Below are 15551 nucleotides of genomic sequence, written 5' to 3' on the forward strand. Positions count from 1 at the left end.
GACATCCCTGATGTGAGCCCCCGGTAAGCAGCTCACCTCTCTAGAGAGTGCATCTGTTCATCAAATGGTGCCTCCGCACCTCTCAGAAGAGAGTCGCCTACTGCTATCACCCATCGCCTTTCTTTAGTGGCGCTGGTTGTTACACGGGGGGCAGATGGGGCTGCATTACTCAGCTCCAGCGCTTCTCCTGGTGTGACAGGACTTTCCTCTTTGGCCTGCAGAGCGGTGAAGCAGTTCTGCAAGGGCACCTCAGGCTTCAGGGGAAGTCTCTTCCTCCTGCTGGTCCTTGCCTTTGCAACTGTCCATTCTTCTGCATTATTGGCCCCCTCGCTCCCTTCTGCGTGTGCTGGTGGGGGAGTTTTTGGCTGTTTGGCCATGGGATGCGGGTCCACTGCAGACTGCGCTTGGAACCAGCTATCTAGCTCCTTCTCTGCCTCCCTGTTGTCTCACCGCCTCCTGCAGCTCAGCCACTGGCTGCAGGAGGTCCTTGACCTGGGCACACCTTTTGCAGGCAGGTCTGCCGCCTGTCCCTACCCCAGGAGAGAGGTCTAGGCACTCCCTGCAGCCTGACGTCTGCACCGCAGCCTCTCCCTTCAGCAGTTCTGTCTGCGTAGAGGCATCGGCCGCTGCTGGGGTGGATGGTGCAGACCACCCAGCTGGAGCCGCGGCCTTTACCCTCAGACAAGTGGTCACCGTTCTGCCTTGAGGGTCAGGTAGGATGAGTGCCCTTGACCTGTGCCTGAGTCCCCCACTTGGCCCATGGAATGTCTCTCCTTCGAAGAGGCGCCGTCCCTGCGTGCCCTCCCTCGCGAACTGCCACGCAAACTGCCGCGCCACGCCCTAGCTGATGCGCCACGCCCTGTTTGCCTGTCCTGGTCGCAGCACTCTGGTCGCTAGCGCTCCCTGGGGCTGCCTTTAGTGGGAATGGGGGGTGGCAGCCATTACTCTTGGTGCCTCCCATGCCTTGTCAGCTGCCCTTGTGAGAGCTGCCAGCTCCCGGCGGGTCTCTGCACTCCCCTCTGGGTTCCCCAGCTCAGGAAACCCCCCATTGCGGTGTATGCCACAATCTGCCGCTCCACTGCAGGACATGCCTGCACCGGAGCTGGTCACCTCTGCACACTTACTTAACGTGCATTCAATTCTTGCGTCCAGATCATTTATAAAAACAAAAAGAGGACTGGCCCTAAAATTGAACCCTGGGGAACCCCACTGGTGAGTGGCCACCATTTACTATAACCCTTTGAGCCCAACCCGTCAGGCAATTGTTCAGCCAACATATTGGACTTGTCTAGCTGCGTGATGGACATTTTGTCCAGAAGGATACTGTGAGAGACAGTGTCAAAAGCTTTGCTAAAATCCAAAACCACCACATCCACTGGCTTCCCTTGGTCAACTATATGGGTGACCTTGTCATAAAAGGAAAGTTGGTTAAGCAGGACATTACCCTTATGAACCTGTGCTGGCTATGACCAATGACTGCGTTGTCTCTCAAGTGTTTTTCAATACCTCCCAGAATAACCTTCTCCATAATTTTACCAGGCACTGAAGTGAGACTGACAGGCCTGTAATGACCAGGGTCTTCCTTCTTACCCTTCTTGAAAATTTGGGACATTTGCCAGCTTCCAGTTGACTGGGACCTCTCCAAACTCCCAAGACCGTTGAAAAATAATGGAGAGAAGTCCCGCAATGACATCGACCAGCTCTTTCAATACCTTGGGATGAATCCTATCAGGCCCCATAGATTTATGCACATCCAGCTGGAGCAGCAAGTCTTGAACAAGTTCAGGGTTGGCTGGGAGTTTATCATCCCCCCAGTCATGGTCCTCCAACACAGGGCTCTGGCGGTCCCAGGGCCCATTGTCAGTGTTGAAGACAGAGGTGAAGACAACCTTAAATGTCTTCGCTTTGTCTACGTCCCTATTTGTGAGGTGCCCGACCTCATCAAGTAACAGATCAATGTTATTTCTGACCCTTCTTTTGCTGTTAACTTATTTTAAAAAGCCCTTTTTGTTGTCCTTCACAGTGCTGGCCAGCTTGAACTCTAATTGAGTATTTGGCCACATGAATTTTGTCCGTACAGTGGTGAACAGCATCTCTGTAGTCCTCAAGGACTACAAGGAAGGACTCAAGGCTGAATGGCACCCACGTTCTTTACCATCTGCATTCCTTCCCACCTCACTGGAAATGATTAGATACATCTTGTAATCTTGTAGATGCACGTGTTTTCCTTGGAAGATGATCTCTGTTTGGTTTGCCTGTCTGTCTTATAGTTGGTGCCAAGATAGCATGACTTTTAGGAAACATGGTAGTAGAACTTGCAAGTGTGCCAGGGCACTGGCAGTCTCAGTCAGACACGTGTGGAGGCATGAAGCTATAGTGTGCACATCTCATGCAGCAGTTGGGGCTTGTGAGCACACCAGCAGCTCCAGGGAACAGCCATGCTCACAGAGGGTGCCCACCGCCTTTTGTGGTTATTTACAGGGTACATAGGAATATGCATGTGGCTAGCTATCTGCAGTAGGTGATAACTGTAGATTTCTGGCTAGGTGTACATAGCTATGTAGTGCATGCAGCTAATTTTGCGCCATAGGATGGTTCCAGGATTTGATTTCAGTCCTTTTCCTCAAGTGCTGTGGACCTTTTAACAAAACTTGGAAAGTCTTGTCTGAAGTCTTGTCTCATTTAAAAAAAGCAACTGTCAAACAGGATAGTCGGGTACTCTGGGAAAGATCTTCACATCTCTGTATTTGGGAAGCTAGTTTTATGTTGTAAGAGACTTAATTCCTTGGCTCAATTGCAATTTCTTTGATATTGATAGTTTTTTAAAGGGTTTTCTCCTTTTTCTGTATGAAGATGCACATACAGGAAATCTCTTCTTAATATCCAGAATTTGCCTATGCTGAAGATCCTCTCCAAGTCGCTCTCATCAAATTTCAGGCAAAGCAAATGTAGGCAGTTGAGGTTTTTAACACCCCTGTTCATGACATGTAAAGCAAGATCATTTGTCCTCTGAGTCTCAAGGCCAAAAATTAAGAGACTTCCTCAGTCCTGAGTGTCATGTGTTTCCAGGGTTGCAATAATCCTAGTAAGTGGTTCAGCTCCTGGCTGTGCCAGCTTTTCTCGTCCAGCTGCGAGGGACTTGGATGGTCCCTGGCAGTGTAGTTTGGAGAAGGGACTGTGGTACATAGGAAGAGGGTTTTGTTCCATCAGTGCCGGTGGAGTGCCCAGGAGATGGGGACCAGTCAGCCTGTTTTTGCCAAGCCTGGTTCCTGGGCCATCTTCTCAAAGAGCAGGTTCATTCCCAGTCCTGCATTTTTTCTCTGGAAGGACACTCTGGAAATATCCTAGTGATCCTGGTGGTCACTGAAGGGGAGTAGAGTTAACCGTGCTTTACAGGTGCTCCTTCACCATGGGGCTGCGAGGATGTCAACGTAGTTAAGGGCACGGGAGCCTGATGCTGTGTGTGGGAGGCTGAGTGTGTACAGTGAAGATTATTCCTGGCTCGGGAGGAGTGGGTTAGGGGAAGAACATCGTGGTTGATTTAAAAATGTTTAATTTTCCATGCTCTGTGTATGCAGTGTATAACATAACTTTAACATAAACATCTGGCAAAATTATATTTCATTCAGAAACTACATTTACATGTTGCATCTTTTGTCAGACGGAGTGCCTCCAGAATTTCAAATTGGTGGAAGTGCTTATGGGCAGTAAGCAAGGTAAGTGAAGGAGCATTGGCCAAAGGCACATCTGTAACTGATCTTCTAGCTTTTTTTTTTCCCTTTTACCACAGCCACAGTTAATTTTTTACAATAAATGCTTTCACAAATGAAACTTCACCATCGTGTTGAAATACTTAATCAAAAGTGATGTTGGTTCTTTTCGGTCTTGTGTGTCCTGTGGGAGTATGATTCCCTTCTCTTTCTTCATCATCACATAAAGGTTTATTAGCGGTTTCTGGTGGGTATTGACACTTTGGCAAAGAGCCCTGTTTTGGCGAGCTGCCTTTTAACTGACATAATTTTCTTAACTGCAGTTATTTAGTAAAGATTAATTGTAAAGTTCAGTTGTCTCCCTTCCTTCTCTCCTCTTTCCCCCCTGACACTGTCCCCGAACAAGAGCAAATTTGAATCCTTGATAGTCCAAGGAAATGCCAGTGCATTATGAAGTACAGAAATACACAGTCCGAGCATTGCTCAAGAGGTTTGTGATCCTGCAGGGGCTGAACTGGTGTTCTCCAAGTTCACATCCCTTTGTGCTTCATTATTTGTAAGGCTGCATGGAGAGAGAAATAAAGCCACTGAAGTAGTCTGGCCACACCTGAGTAAATATCTTTGTAGTTCAAATACTGGCCTGATACTTTGCTTTCTTTGCAAGCATTATCAGTAAGTTGTTTTAGAAGGTTATTGTAGCCTTGTGAATGTCTTACCTTGGTTGGTTTCTGGTGCTCTGTTTTAAAGCATCATTTACAACCTTGCTTTAGCTGGAAGTTATTACAATTGTTTTAATAAAATACAGAAGTTTGTTATTACTATAGTTGTCAGGGAATGTAGTTTTAAAGTCTTCTGTCAGTTAGCTTGTTACCAAAGTAGTGCTTGTCTTTTGAGTAGCTTCAAGCTGTTTCTGCCTTTTTTTAAAGGGGGGTGGTGTTGAAGAACTGTAAACAAAATCAGACTGTTCAAAGCACCTATGTGGTTTTTCTGTTAAATAATGAGTAGTCCAGGTCTGCATGGTCCTTTATGTTAATGTTAGCTGTATGCAGAGTTGTGAATTTTCCCTAAAATTTTTTGGTGTTTTTTTTTTTTTGTTTAATTGAGCCTGATAATAACTTACAGTGCTTTCAAACATGATTAATGTTCTTGCTGTCTCTAGTTCAGCGCATGGTCTTGGACGATCAGGAACTGATTCTTAACAGACTCAAGGACATAAGAAAGGTAAATCTGAAAAAGAAACATGATCCTTTTTTATAGCAAGCAGGGAGTCCCCTTTTTTTACAGAAAAAGTATGTAATCAGTTACCTCCCCAGCTGGCTCATCTGTAGAGAAGCTAAGTGCTTAGACTGAAGTTTGTTTCTGTTCATGATATTCTCTAGGCGTAGAGGACTGGTTTGCTAAGTTCAGAACTATTTGGGATTTTGTTTTACAATATCTTTTTGTCAAATGTCATATCATTTATTTTTCTTTATTTTGGTAGACTTCAATACGTCAGATGAATCAAACAAGATTTTACATTGTGGAAAACAATAAATCCATTGTACGAGTAAATTTATTTGTTGGTGGCCTTCCACCTCAGCTTTCCCCTGAAGAATACACAAATATTCTCAAAGATGAATTAGCTATCAAAAGTAAGTAAACAGGTGCATTTTGAGATATATTCATTTGTATAGAATAAAATGTAGTAGCATTTATTGTTCCTTTTTATTATTTTTTTTCTTAACTTTTTCTGACCTTACTTGAAAAATCAGTCTGCCTTGTACTCTAACAGGGGGCTTTTTTTATTCATTTTAACATGTTCATGGTTGCATGAGAGATGTGACAGCTCATTATTCACAGAATTATTATTACATTACTTGAGTTATGTGACCACACCATTTTTTTTTAGTGAAAAAGCATCACTTTTTAGAAGTGAACCGTACATACCTTACACCATTCAAATTATGGTAGTGCAGTTTAATTCCCTGTGCATCAGTGTGCCTCGCCTTTATTAACCTCTGACATTTTTTGCGTGGGCTGTCCTCCATGTTGTTCATGAGCTCTGTGCCTGGTCACAGAGGAGTATGAGCAGTGTGTGCACCCACATATGGACAAGCACTCAGTGAAAAGAACTTATTTTTCTTTTTCAAAGAAGTGTAATTGATTTTTCATAATACTCTCTCAACCAACGTGTTCTATAAACAGTGTCAGGAATGGGTCATGCTTTTTGTTTCAGGAAACGAAGCATTTTTCCCAATTTTTTATGTAAGTTCAAGAGGAATGAAACTTTAAATGCCAGAAAGAATTCATAGTCACCTTTTTTGAAAATCAGTTTAGCTTTTCTAACTTGCAAAGTAAACTTAGGAGAGGGAAAGTATTAGCTGGAGGTTCTCCCTATATTTGTATAACTTTTAATATTTATTTATATTATATTTATGTAACTTTAAAAAATATTTTAAATATTTACTCTAAATGTACCCAAGGTTTTATGTGTTTATATTTTTACCCTTTGCAGCAAATGTAGTATCTGTGAGTCATGTTTATCAAGCACAAGGTAAGCATTAAGATTTTTAGTCTTGCAAACAATGTCTATTTTCAAAACTGTAGCCTAATACTAGAGTCTCTACGCTCAGAGTATGTTAGTCTTACTGCATAAGCAAAAAGCCCTTCAGATAAAATGTAACACGTTGTATTTATGACGAGCAGTGGATTAGTGTCACCTTATTAAAAAAAAAAAAAAAGGTTGGCTTCATGCCTCGTGTACCAGAAAGTGGTAATATTTCATCATAAAAATGAGTTTTGAAGTTGCCCTTCAACTGAATAGTCTTAACACCACTGAACTGTTAAAAACCCTTCAAGTGCTCTCTCTCTATTTTGACTTCTACAATACTAAAATTTGGTACTGCTTTTGAACTTGATGGGATTGTTTCACAGGCACTGTTTCTTAGCACAGTGTCAAGTGGGGGTTCAGTGGCTGGAAGTCTGAAGAAAATCAGTACATTCATCTCTGTGTTCATCCTTTGAGCTGTTGCTTTGCTTTTGCTGTACGAATTTTATTTCAGCGAGGTCGGAGAAGCCATGAGGCTTCTGAGAGCTGGAGCAGCAGTGGCTCTGTGCAGCTTTAGTGCAGTGGTCAGGTGGGAATCTGCGTTTGGTAAAACTTAAAAGTGTGGAATTTATCTTTTGTATGTTTAGGTGTCCATGTCCAAGATGTTTCACGTCCTTTGGCAAACTTAACTTTCACATGACCACTAAATGAATCTTTCTATAGCGTGGTTTTGAAGACTGATGCGTGCTTCCTTTGTGCATTTGCCATCTCCACATGGGTAGTTAATACTGACTTTTCATAAGGAAAACCATAAAGCTTTCAGATGTGCCTTCTCTTTTTCATATTTGTCAATGGAGAATAGTTGTTTTTGTGATACTCTTCCCATGTCACAGCTTCATTTAACCAAGTCTACCTGCATGTGTTTTTTAGATGTTTCTGCTTGTATGTGATTTTTATTGTTCTTTGTGGTTTTTTACTTTCTGAGTATTTTTTTTTTGTTTCTGGTAACTTCCTGGCTCTCACTTTTGATTGCAGCCAGGTTGTGTTACCAGCTTACATCTCATATGCTGTCTGTTATGCACTTTGATCTTGTCCTGCCCTGTTTTCCTCCTCACTAAGTATCTTAATTCAAACTAACTTGTCAGTATTTTATTTTCTTTTGTTTTTCCTTTTGTTTTCCCTTTTTCCCTAACTTCCCCATACAGGACCTAAGCCGACATAAAGATCTTAAATTGATTCTCAAACCAAATCTTTGCTTGTAATAGTTCTTGCTGAGATATTGTCAATGAATGGAACTACTGGATTTTTAATAATGAGATACAAAATGAAACCTGATACCTTTGTCACTTTTACATGATGAGAACAGCCTGTTAGTTATGATAAAGAGTATGGAAATAGGCCATACTTCCGAAGCCCAAAGGAAGTCTTTAAATATGCATCAGTTCTGTGCTGCAGTTCTTTTTGTCCTCGAACTGCTTTGCTTTAACAAAAATCTGGGGTGTGTTTGGGGGTATGAAGGAAGGCTTAAAAACCAAAAGAGCCCAATTCGCTGATACACTCTGCACACCACAAGTGTTGCAGAGTAACTTTTACTGAATAATGTCCTGAGTAAACTGAGTAAATTTTTGCTGTGATACGATGATACTGATTTCCTAATAATAATAGAAAATACAAAAATAGTTCTGATGCCTCTTTACAGGTGCTGTTGTACTCGAAATATCATGCTTTTCTGAAGCTGAAAGAATATATATGCTAGTTAAAGATACAACTGTCAATGACAAGCCTCTGAATGCCGTGGTGATTCCTGAAGTTACGGTAAGAGAAGGGTTTGAATTTAAAATATGTCTTTAAAAGAAAAACAACTACCTTAAGACTTTTTCTGCTGGAAGTAAATGAAAATACATTTTATTCAAAGGAGCCATACAGTGAGTTTCTGCAAGTAGCGTGATTAAAAGAAATACTTGAGAGCTTGTACTTCATGTATATGATATAATTCTGTGAGTTAAGTCACTTCTGTTACTGTTGACTTGTCAGGAATAACTACACAACTATACAACTGCATAACTATACAACTATAAAGGGGAGAAAAACAATTTTTTTTTTTCCTCTTTATTTCTCTCAATGATCAAAACGTTAGGTGGGGTTTTAGTTTTAGTTGGCGTGTCTTAAAATGCTTACAACTTTTTTTGGGGCACTAAATGTTTCCTTGCTAACCATGAAGTAAAGTACTACTGCTAATCTTCACATTTACAGTATCTTCATTTCCCCATAGCAGAGGGAGTTTGACCTTGTTTAAATGCTGTATTGTGGGTTTCAGAGGAAAACAGTCTTTTGAAAGAGTAATTTCACAAATTCAGGGTCAATTCTGATTTACTAATTTTTATGGTTACAAATCACTTTCCTATGAATTAGTTGGTTTAATAATAGGTTCCACGTTAACAAAGCAGATTCAGGGTGAAAAGAGGGAAATGGTTTATGGAGCAAAGTGATTTTTAACCAGGATGATGTAGGTTCTGTCCAAAAGAGAGTGTAGCCATAGCTACTTTCTGCTGAGCTGTTGTGTCTCTTGCAGTGACTGTCTTTCTGGAGTTGCATTATGGCCAGGAAAGTGAGGGTCTTGGTTTGACTTCTTAGAACTTCACAGAAGGTTGAAAATTTAAAAAAATACATAATTAGTGGGAACTATGAAACAGCTTTAAATGGGAGGGTCTCAAGTGCAATAGCCATAGTTGCATACTTACATGCCTGCTTTTACCATTTAAGGAGTCCTATGCCTGTCAAAGTTTTCTGAAGGAAAATTATTTTTTTATATAAGCAGATACTAGTGGCAGTGCTTAATGAAATTGGCAAGATTAAAAACTATCCCCCCTCCAAAAAAAGTGAGCGCCTTGTCCTTATGCATGCATAGGCATTTTGTTTTGTGAGATCCTTAGAAACCAACATCCCCTCTCATCCAAACTAGGTTTCAGAGTTCCTGTTATCGGAAACAGAAGGCAGCATGAAGGTGGGACTGCTTTTGGATGCTTGTTTTCAGTGGTTTTCAGGCAAATGCATTATGAGCCTAGGTTTGGTGCACAGTGTGAAGTTGAACATACTCCACTCTGTTGATTACGTGTGTCTGGTTTTCTGACACTAGATATGTTTGAAGTGAACTTCTTGATGCCAGGAAAATACAGATAATGCTATCTGGTATCTGATGCAAGATATTTTTTAGAAACTCCAGTTCAGGGGACTGCCAGGGATTAATTTCTAATATGTAAGAAGGAGAGAGGGGTTGTACATGTGCACATACATTTTGTTTCCATTTCAGCATGTATTGTTTATTTTTCGTTGTCTCACTGAAATGAGCCAAGAGTTAATCTAAATAATATTTCAAGTGTTGTGCATATGTGCTTTGGCCACCCAGCTTACGCCATTCACTAATTACCCAGGATAAACTAATGAGTGATTGTAGACCCTACTGTGGGTAGCAGTTGGACTAGATGATCTCCTGAGGTACTTTCCAACCTAGATTATTCTTTTATCCTATGATACTATTAGACTTTGTTTATACTTTATATATGTGACCATTTAAATACAGCACCAGGAAATACTTATACAGGAACTGAGCAGAATATTAAATTTATGCTGTGTTTGACATTCCTCTTGTGGGTGAAATACAAAGAAATTGGGAATGAAGGGCTAATGTGTAGTCTTAGAAGAAGAATGGGTGATAAAACAAAGGCCACAGTGTTTTGGTTAATGAATGATTTTTCCAAATTGCAACTTAAACAAACAAACAAAACAACCCTTCTTAAAAGTCAGTAAAAGCACAGAAGTAAATTGGTGGTTAGCAGGTTGCTAGTCCTTCATTTTCCTGAGGGTGAGATTTGCTTACTCTGTATCTGATATACCTTCTAAGGAGGAGGCCCAGTTCTAGTCTGGCATGGTCAGGTTTGCCAGAAGGAATTCATCCTCTTGTTATCATTACTGAAAAGTTTGAATGCAGAATTAGTTTGCACTAACTGCTTATTAGAAAGTCAAGCAATTAGTGTGATCAGATGTGTTGATCTGTTCTGCTGTTTCATGATCTCGGGCCTTTAAGAATTTAATTAAACACTTTTTCATTTCACAATATTCAAATAAATGAAAATACTCTCTTCATTGGAGTGTGAAAAAAATACAGTCTCTTACAAAGCTGTTTGGCTGCTGTGTGTAAGGACCTGAAGGGGCAGTTTGGTATTGCTCTTTGGTAGCTTGTCAAGGTGAAAGACATTGCAGGGCTGAATCTTTGAATAGAAAGCTAATTTACCAGAACTCCTTTTGCAGTACTGGCAAACAAGGAAATCAACAGAGAGTTGTATGAGACCAATAAACAAAGGTGACAAGTTTTTGTGGCTTTATCACTAATGCCACTTACCATTGGAGTGCCCTCTGACGTGTATTTAGGTTCCTTAAGAGTAGTAGAAAAAGATGTGGGAGTTTCCCAAATGGGTGAAACTCTTCATTTCATTCATTCCACTAATTCCTCACACAAATGTGTCCAACTTAAGAGCACGATAGTTTAATGACCCTCCTAGCCAAAACACCATGAAAGGTTACTTTCCACCCTTCTTCCGCTGCTGCAGTTCCCCAAAAAGTAAAGAAAAGGCTCGAGCTCCTGCTGTGTTGACCAAGCTGCTGCTCCAGTTACGTTGAGACACCTTGCACATCATTCCTCATCAGATGCAATGATTCCTTTCTGGGCAGGGTGGAGGAAGTTTGTGCTTGGGGCGTCGTGAGTCCTTGCGCATGGGAGATGCTGCAGACAGCCTGCTTGAAAGTGTTGAATTTTACTTGCCGCTAATAGATGTATGCAGTTCCTGGAGACAGCCCACCACCCTGGAAGATGTGCTGAGGTGGTTGTGCTGGCAGGCCTGTGGCACAGAATGCCTTGCTGTGCTTCACCGTGAGATGTGATTATACAGTACACTCAAGAGAAGGGGATTAGCATGGATAATAAATATCTTGCCCCAGCCTGAAGCTGCGTTGTGCTAATCCTGACAAATTAAGCAAGTCACAGTGACTGTCAGTGTCTAAATCACACGGCCTCCTTCAGCTGTCTCTAAAAAAAGAGCAATAAATTCCTTCCTGAACGCCAGCCAACACAAAACCCCTCTGCAGATTTCACTCCTCAAGCAGAGCACTGAAGCCAGGGCTAAAGGGGGAAGGGAGTCCTTAGGCTGTGAGTCACACATCCCATTCTGCCCAGTAACAAACTAATTCGTACGTCCCCACTGGGGCTTTATTAAGGGATTTAAAAAAAAATATCTGCAGCATAAGAGTGCTACCCTTGTGGCTGTAATCATAATGGAGCATGTACTTTTCAGAAAGCAATACAGCAGCCCTGCTTTGCTGTACAAACTGTCATAGAGTTTTTAACCCCTACTGAAAAATAATTGTTTTCTTAGAAGCAGGACTTTATCTAGGGATTTAGCAGTGTTTCTTACCCTATAAGTTTAATGAAGAGTGATGATGGGAAGCAAGTTAACTGTAAGGCTAAGCACTTTCTAGAATACTTCTGTTTATTCTACATAGGTGTGTTTAGTCCTAAATAGGTACAGTTAGGGATTTACATTAGAAGATACTTGAACAAAGATGGTTTTGAGTGGTAGGACTGCTCAGTTTACAGTACATACAGGTATTTTGTTAGCTCCAGGCGTTCTGCGCAGCTGCTTGTGAGTCTTAGTAGCATTCAGGGTAAATGTTTCACCTTTTTTTTTTTTTTGGTACAATATTGACACTTGACAATTAGGAAATTTAGATGGCAGTTTCGTAGAAACTGTAAATATGTATTTGCCACAATATATATTTACTTGAGTAAGATCTCAGATGACTTTCCAAAACACAGCTGTGCTTTTGAATGCCTTGGAGCTTATCACGTCTCAAAAATCATTGCGATTCCCTGAAGTTCCTTGTGAATTATTTTAGTTACTTGGTTTTAAACCCAGTGTGTTAGAACTTGCCTGTAAAGGCAAGTAATATAAAACATGTGTTCAATATGTCACTTCCAAATGTCCAAACCCAGTATTTTTAGAAACTGATTTCCTGAAGAAGAGAAGGTAATCAAATGTTCTTGTCCACATTCAAGTAAGGTATTTGTTTGACTTGAATGTTGGGCTGGTTTTCTCTCTCTCAGTCTTTTTTGAAAAAGTTCTTGTTTACTTTGAGCTGCAGAACTGAATATTTTTTTTCTATTATCCCCTTACCCACCTTTTTTTAAACCCTACAAGTTTCCAGGCATTGGACCAAGTCTGAGGTTTCAGATAGCCTGTATTGTTCAGAAAGTTGAAATGACTGGAGATGAAATTTAAGTAGTGAAAAAGCTTTAAAGAGGAAGAAATGGGAAGTGGTCAGGTGGGAAGGTTGGGCAGAGTAGAAGCTGGAACAAGGAGTGCAGGAAGGGAACAGTTTGCCCTGTTACCCCATGGGACGTGACGTTTCCTTTCAGAGCTGCTTTGCCTTTCGTTGCTTGTGGGATTTTTAAAGGACCATTCATAATGGGATATGGCAGATGATGGTGCAGGAACTGATGGAGTAATAAGAAGGGCTTCAATTCTGGAAAAGCCAGAGCTCTGCTTACTATTTTTATTAATGCCTGTGATGGCTCAAGGGGAGGAAATCCAATTCTCTCGTTGGGATGTGTGGGTGCTTGAGCTGTTGACCTTACAACTCAAGAAGTCCTTCCTTTTTGTGACAGTGGCATGCATTGTTTTCCTTAGGCTTCCTTTGCTGGCTACAAATATCCTTTCCATGTGCTTAACAGAAGTAAAGATATTACCCTTGTTGTGTGTTGGGCACGCTTTGAATAATCGCTTCCCCTTTTCCAATAAAGCCTGAGTATGGAGGAGAGGTATTTTGACCTAGCAGTCATCACAGTATAGCATGAAGGTGGTTCCTCTGGAGGAAGCTGTGTGGACAGCTTTGCAGCCTGTCTCTCCAACCTAGTTGTTTTGCCAGCAGTGAAACCTTCCCAGTAAAACAAAATTTTGGGGCTGTTCTGGCTCTTTGTCAGCCAAAATAGCCCTTTTTTGGCTTTTTTTTTTTTTTTGAGAAAACATACTTATTTTCAAATTGAATGTCTCTGGTAGAATCTAAAGGATGAAGAAGGAAGGGGCAAGAGGAGAAGCGTGTGCCTGCTCCACCAACCTTCTCACTTGCTTAGTGTTCCTCTTCCTGGTGTTTTCTGTTTGTGTCTGCGAGTCACGCTGGATGGCAGAGGACATTCTCATTCAGGCACTGACACAGAGGAGAAGGATTTTTATGTGTTTGCAGGTATCTTGACACATCTGGCAGGATGTGACTTGCAGAGGATTAGCACCCAGCTCTTTTAGGAAAGCAAAAATTGAGGAAATCTCTCAAATACTGGGAAACCCCAAACAACTGTTTGTTTTTAAGCGTCCAAATCGGCTCACAGGTAGACAATGGTCTGGGGTATCTCAACATCAAGCTCCAGTTTGCTTCCCCACAAAGTTACTCATTAATTTGTCCTGATTTCTCCATTCTTCACCTTAGTTCACGCTCTCTGGTGGTCGCTCAAAGACAGCAGCTGACAGGCTCTCCGGGTGCTGTCTCCTCCCCTCTGTAGCTGTTGGTATCTCTCCACATGTTTGCACACTGTGGTCATGCTGCTGCCTCACCGCCCCCTGAATCATTCTTGTCTCAATTGACTTATATTTAGCACTGTTGTTCTGTTCCCTGAATCCATCCTGTCAGCTGCATGACAAATTGCTGTTCCCTGAATGCTGTCCAATTTGTAAATACAAATTACCACAACTTAGGGACTGTGGCAAACATTTCTGTTTTGAAGCGTGCTTGTTGAAATGCCCGATGGACTTTTGTGGCGCGTACCTGCCCCACAGCCCTGTGGCAGGACGGATGAAAGGTGTGCTGGCGTTTTCTGATCTTTCTAGAACCATTTACAAATCATTTTATGCAATGATTTATGGGCTGGCTGGCTGAAAACCAGTCCTGAGGGGGTGCTTCTGGTGGCTGGAAGTTTTGACCTCTGGTGAGGCTGCAGGTACCCGCGCAGTTTATGGAGTACTCCAGGAAATCCCTCCTCTGCCATGTGCAGTGGCTTCCTTTGGAGTGGTTTCTGGATGGGTACCAGGCTCCCCTGCAGCACAGCCGTGCTTTGAGAGCCCTTTTAGCAGCAGCTTCAGTAGAGGTGTGAGAATCGTAAGATACTGGCACCAAATCCTCCTGATTAAAAATTCTAAATACATATTTTTAAAAGAAGCTTTCAGCCTCTTATTTCATGGGAAGGGGTATGCCAGTGTCTGCCCTGAACACCCTTGTTTTGAAATGTTTTGTCCTTGTAAATTAACATGTATTCTAAGATGACCACAAAACTTAAGACAAATGTTTCAGTTGTTTTTGGGAGAAGTTCTCTCTTTGCAAGGAAAGTGTTTGAATTGTACATGACTCTGGAAGGTAGCTTATCCCTCACACTATTCTTTGGCATAGACTGTTTACTGAAGTTGTGTAGGAAGGACTACTTACAGTGCCTTTGTTTTTAACATTAGGCTCAACTGCGTAGTTGGAGCAGGTTAAGGAAACTTCAGTTCCCAGAAAAACAAGATCAGCAGCTAACCTGTCCATTGTCTGGACATTGAATCTTTTTATTTATCGAATCTGGATTTTTTTACTAAGCATCAAGGAAGCATCAGGAAATACTTCTGAGATGCAGTAGTAATTTTCCTGCCTAGTCATGGTTTTGGCTAATCCTTTTTCTTGTCTTCTTTCAGGCTTCCAAGATACCACAGAACTGCTGCCCGCTGCTTGTGTTTGTGAATCCAAAAAGTGGTGGTCTAAAAGGCCGGGATCTGCTGTACAGTTTTAGAAAGCTGCTAAACCCACATCAGGTCTTTGAACTTACCAATGGTGGCCCGCTGCCTGGGTAAGTGATCGTATTTTTTAAATTTTTTTATTTATGTTGTTTTGTTATTTTTTGAAAGGATGGATCAGATTCAGTTGTTACGAAGATATAAATTACTTCTGTTCTGTGCCTGAAGACCAGAGCAGTGGATCGCTCCTTCTGACTGTGAAAACAGATTTAAACTTTGAGGTTCTCTAAAGAAAAGAGAATAGAGTAGTTCTTGATGTGTCAAGTCTAATAGAGTCCAGTCCTGGGAAAGTCATATGCACTTTACAATAACACGGATTTAATAATTATTAAAAGTAAAAAGATTTTATAATCGAATGGGGATGGAAAGAGAAATGTCACATTGCCCGATGAGGGCTTGTTTTTGCTTTTATTTCCTCTGATGTTTCAGGGGAACTAACAGGAAAGT

At 41.5% G+C, this 15551-nt stretch overlaps 1 protein-coding gene across 1 annotated transcript in view; it reads left to right on the top strand.

The window, feature by feature from the left end:
• The window catches only part of DGKQ (diacylglycerol kinase theta), a 100892-nt gene that overhangs the window by 63868 nt on the left and 21473 nt on the right, over window positions 1-15551 (top strand). Inside the window, exons 11-16 of the mRNA XM_076362166.1 lie at window positions 3662-3716; window positions 4870-4931; window positions 5191-5341; window positions 6205-6243; window positions 7937-8052; window positions 15006-15157. Of these exons, the coding sequence (XP_076218281.1) occupies window positions 3662-3716; window positions 4870-4931; window positions 5191-5341; window positions 6205-6243; window positions 7937-8052; window positions 15006-15157 (575 nt within the window). The remainder of the gene's footprint in view (window positions 1-3661; window positions 3717-4869; window positions 4932-5190; window positions 5342-6204; window positions 6244-7936; window positions 8053-15005; window positions 15158-15551) is intronic.

This window comes from Aptenodytes patagonicus, chromosome Z (assembly GCF_965638725.1).
Source record: "Aptenodytes patagonicus chromosome Z, bAptPat1.pri.cur, whole genome shotgun sequence".
Taxonomy (NCBI): Eukaryota; Metazoa; Chordata; class Aves; order Sphenisciformes; family Spheniscidae; genus Aptenodytes; species Aptenodytes patagonicus.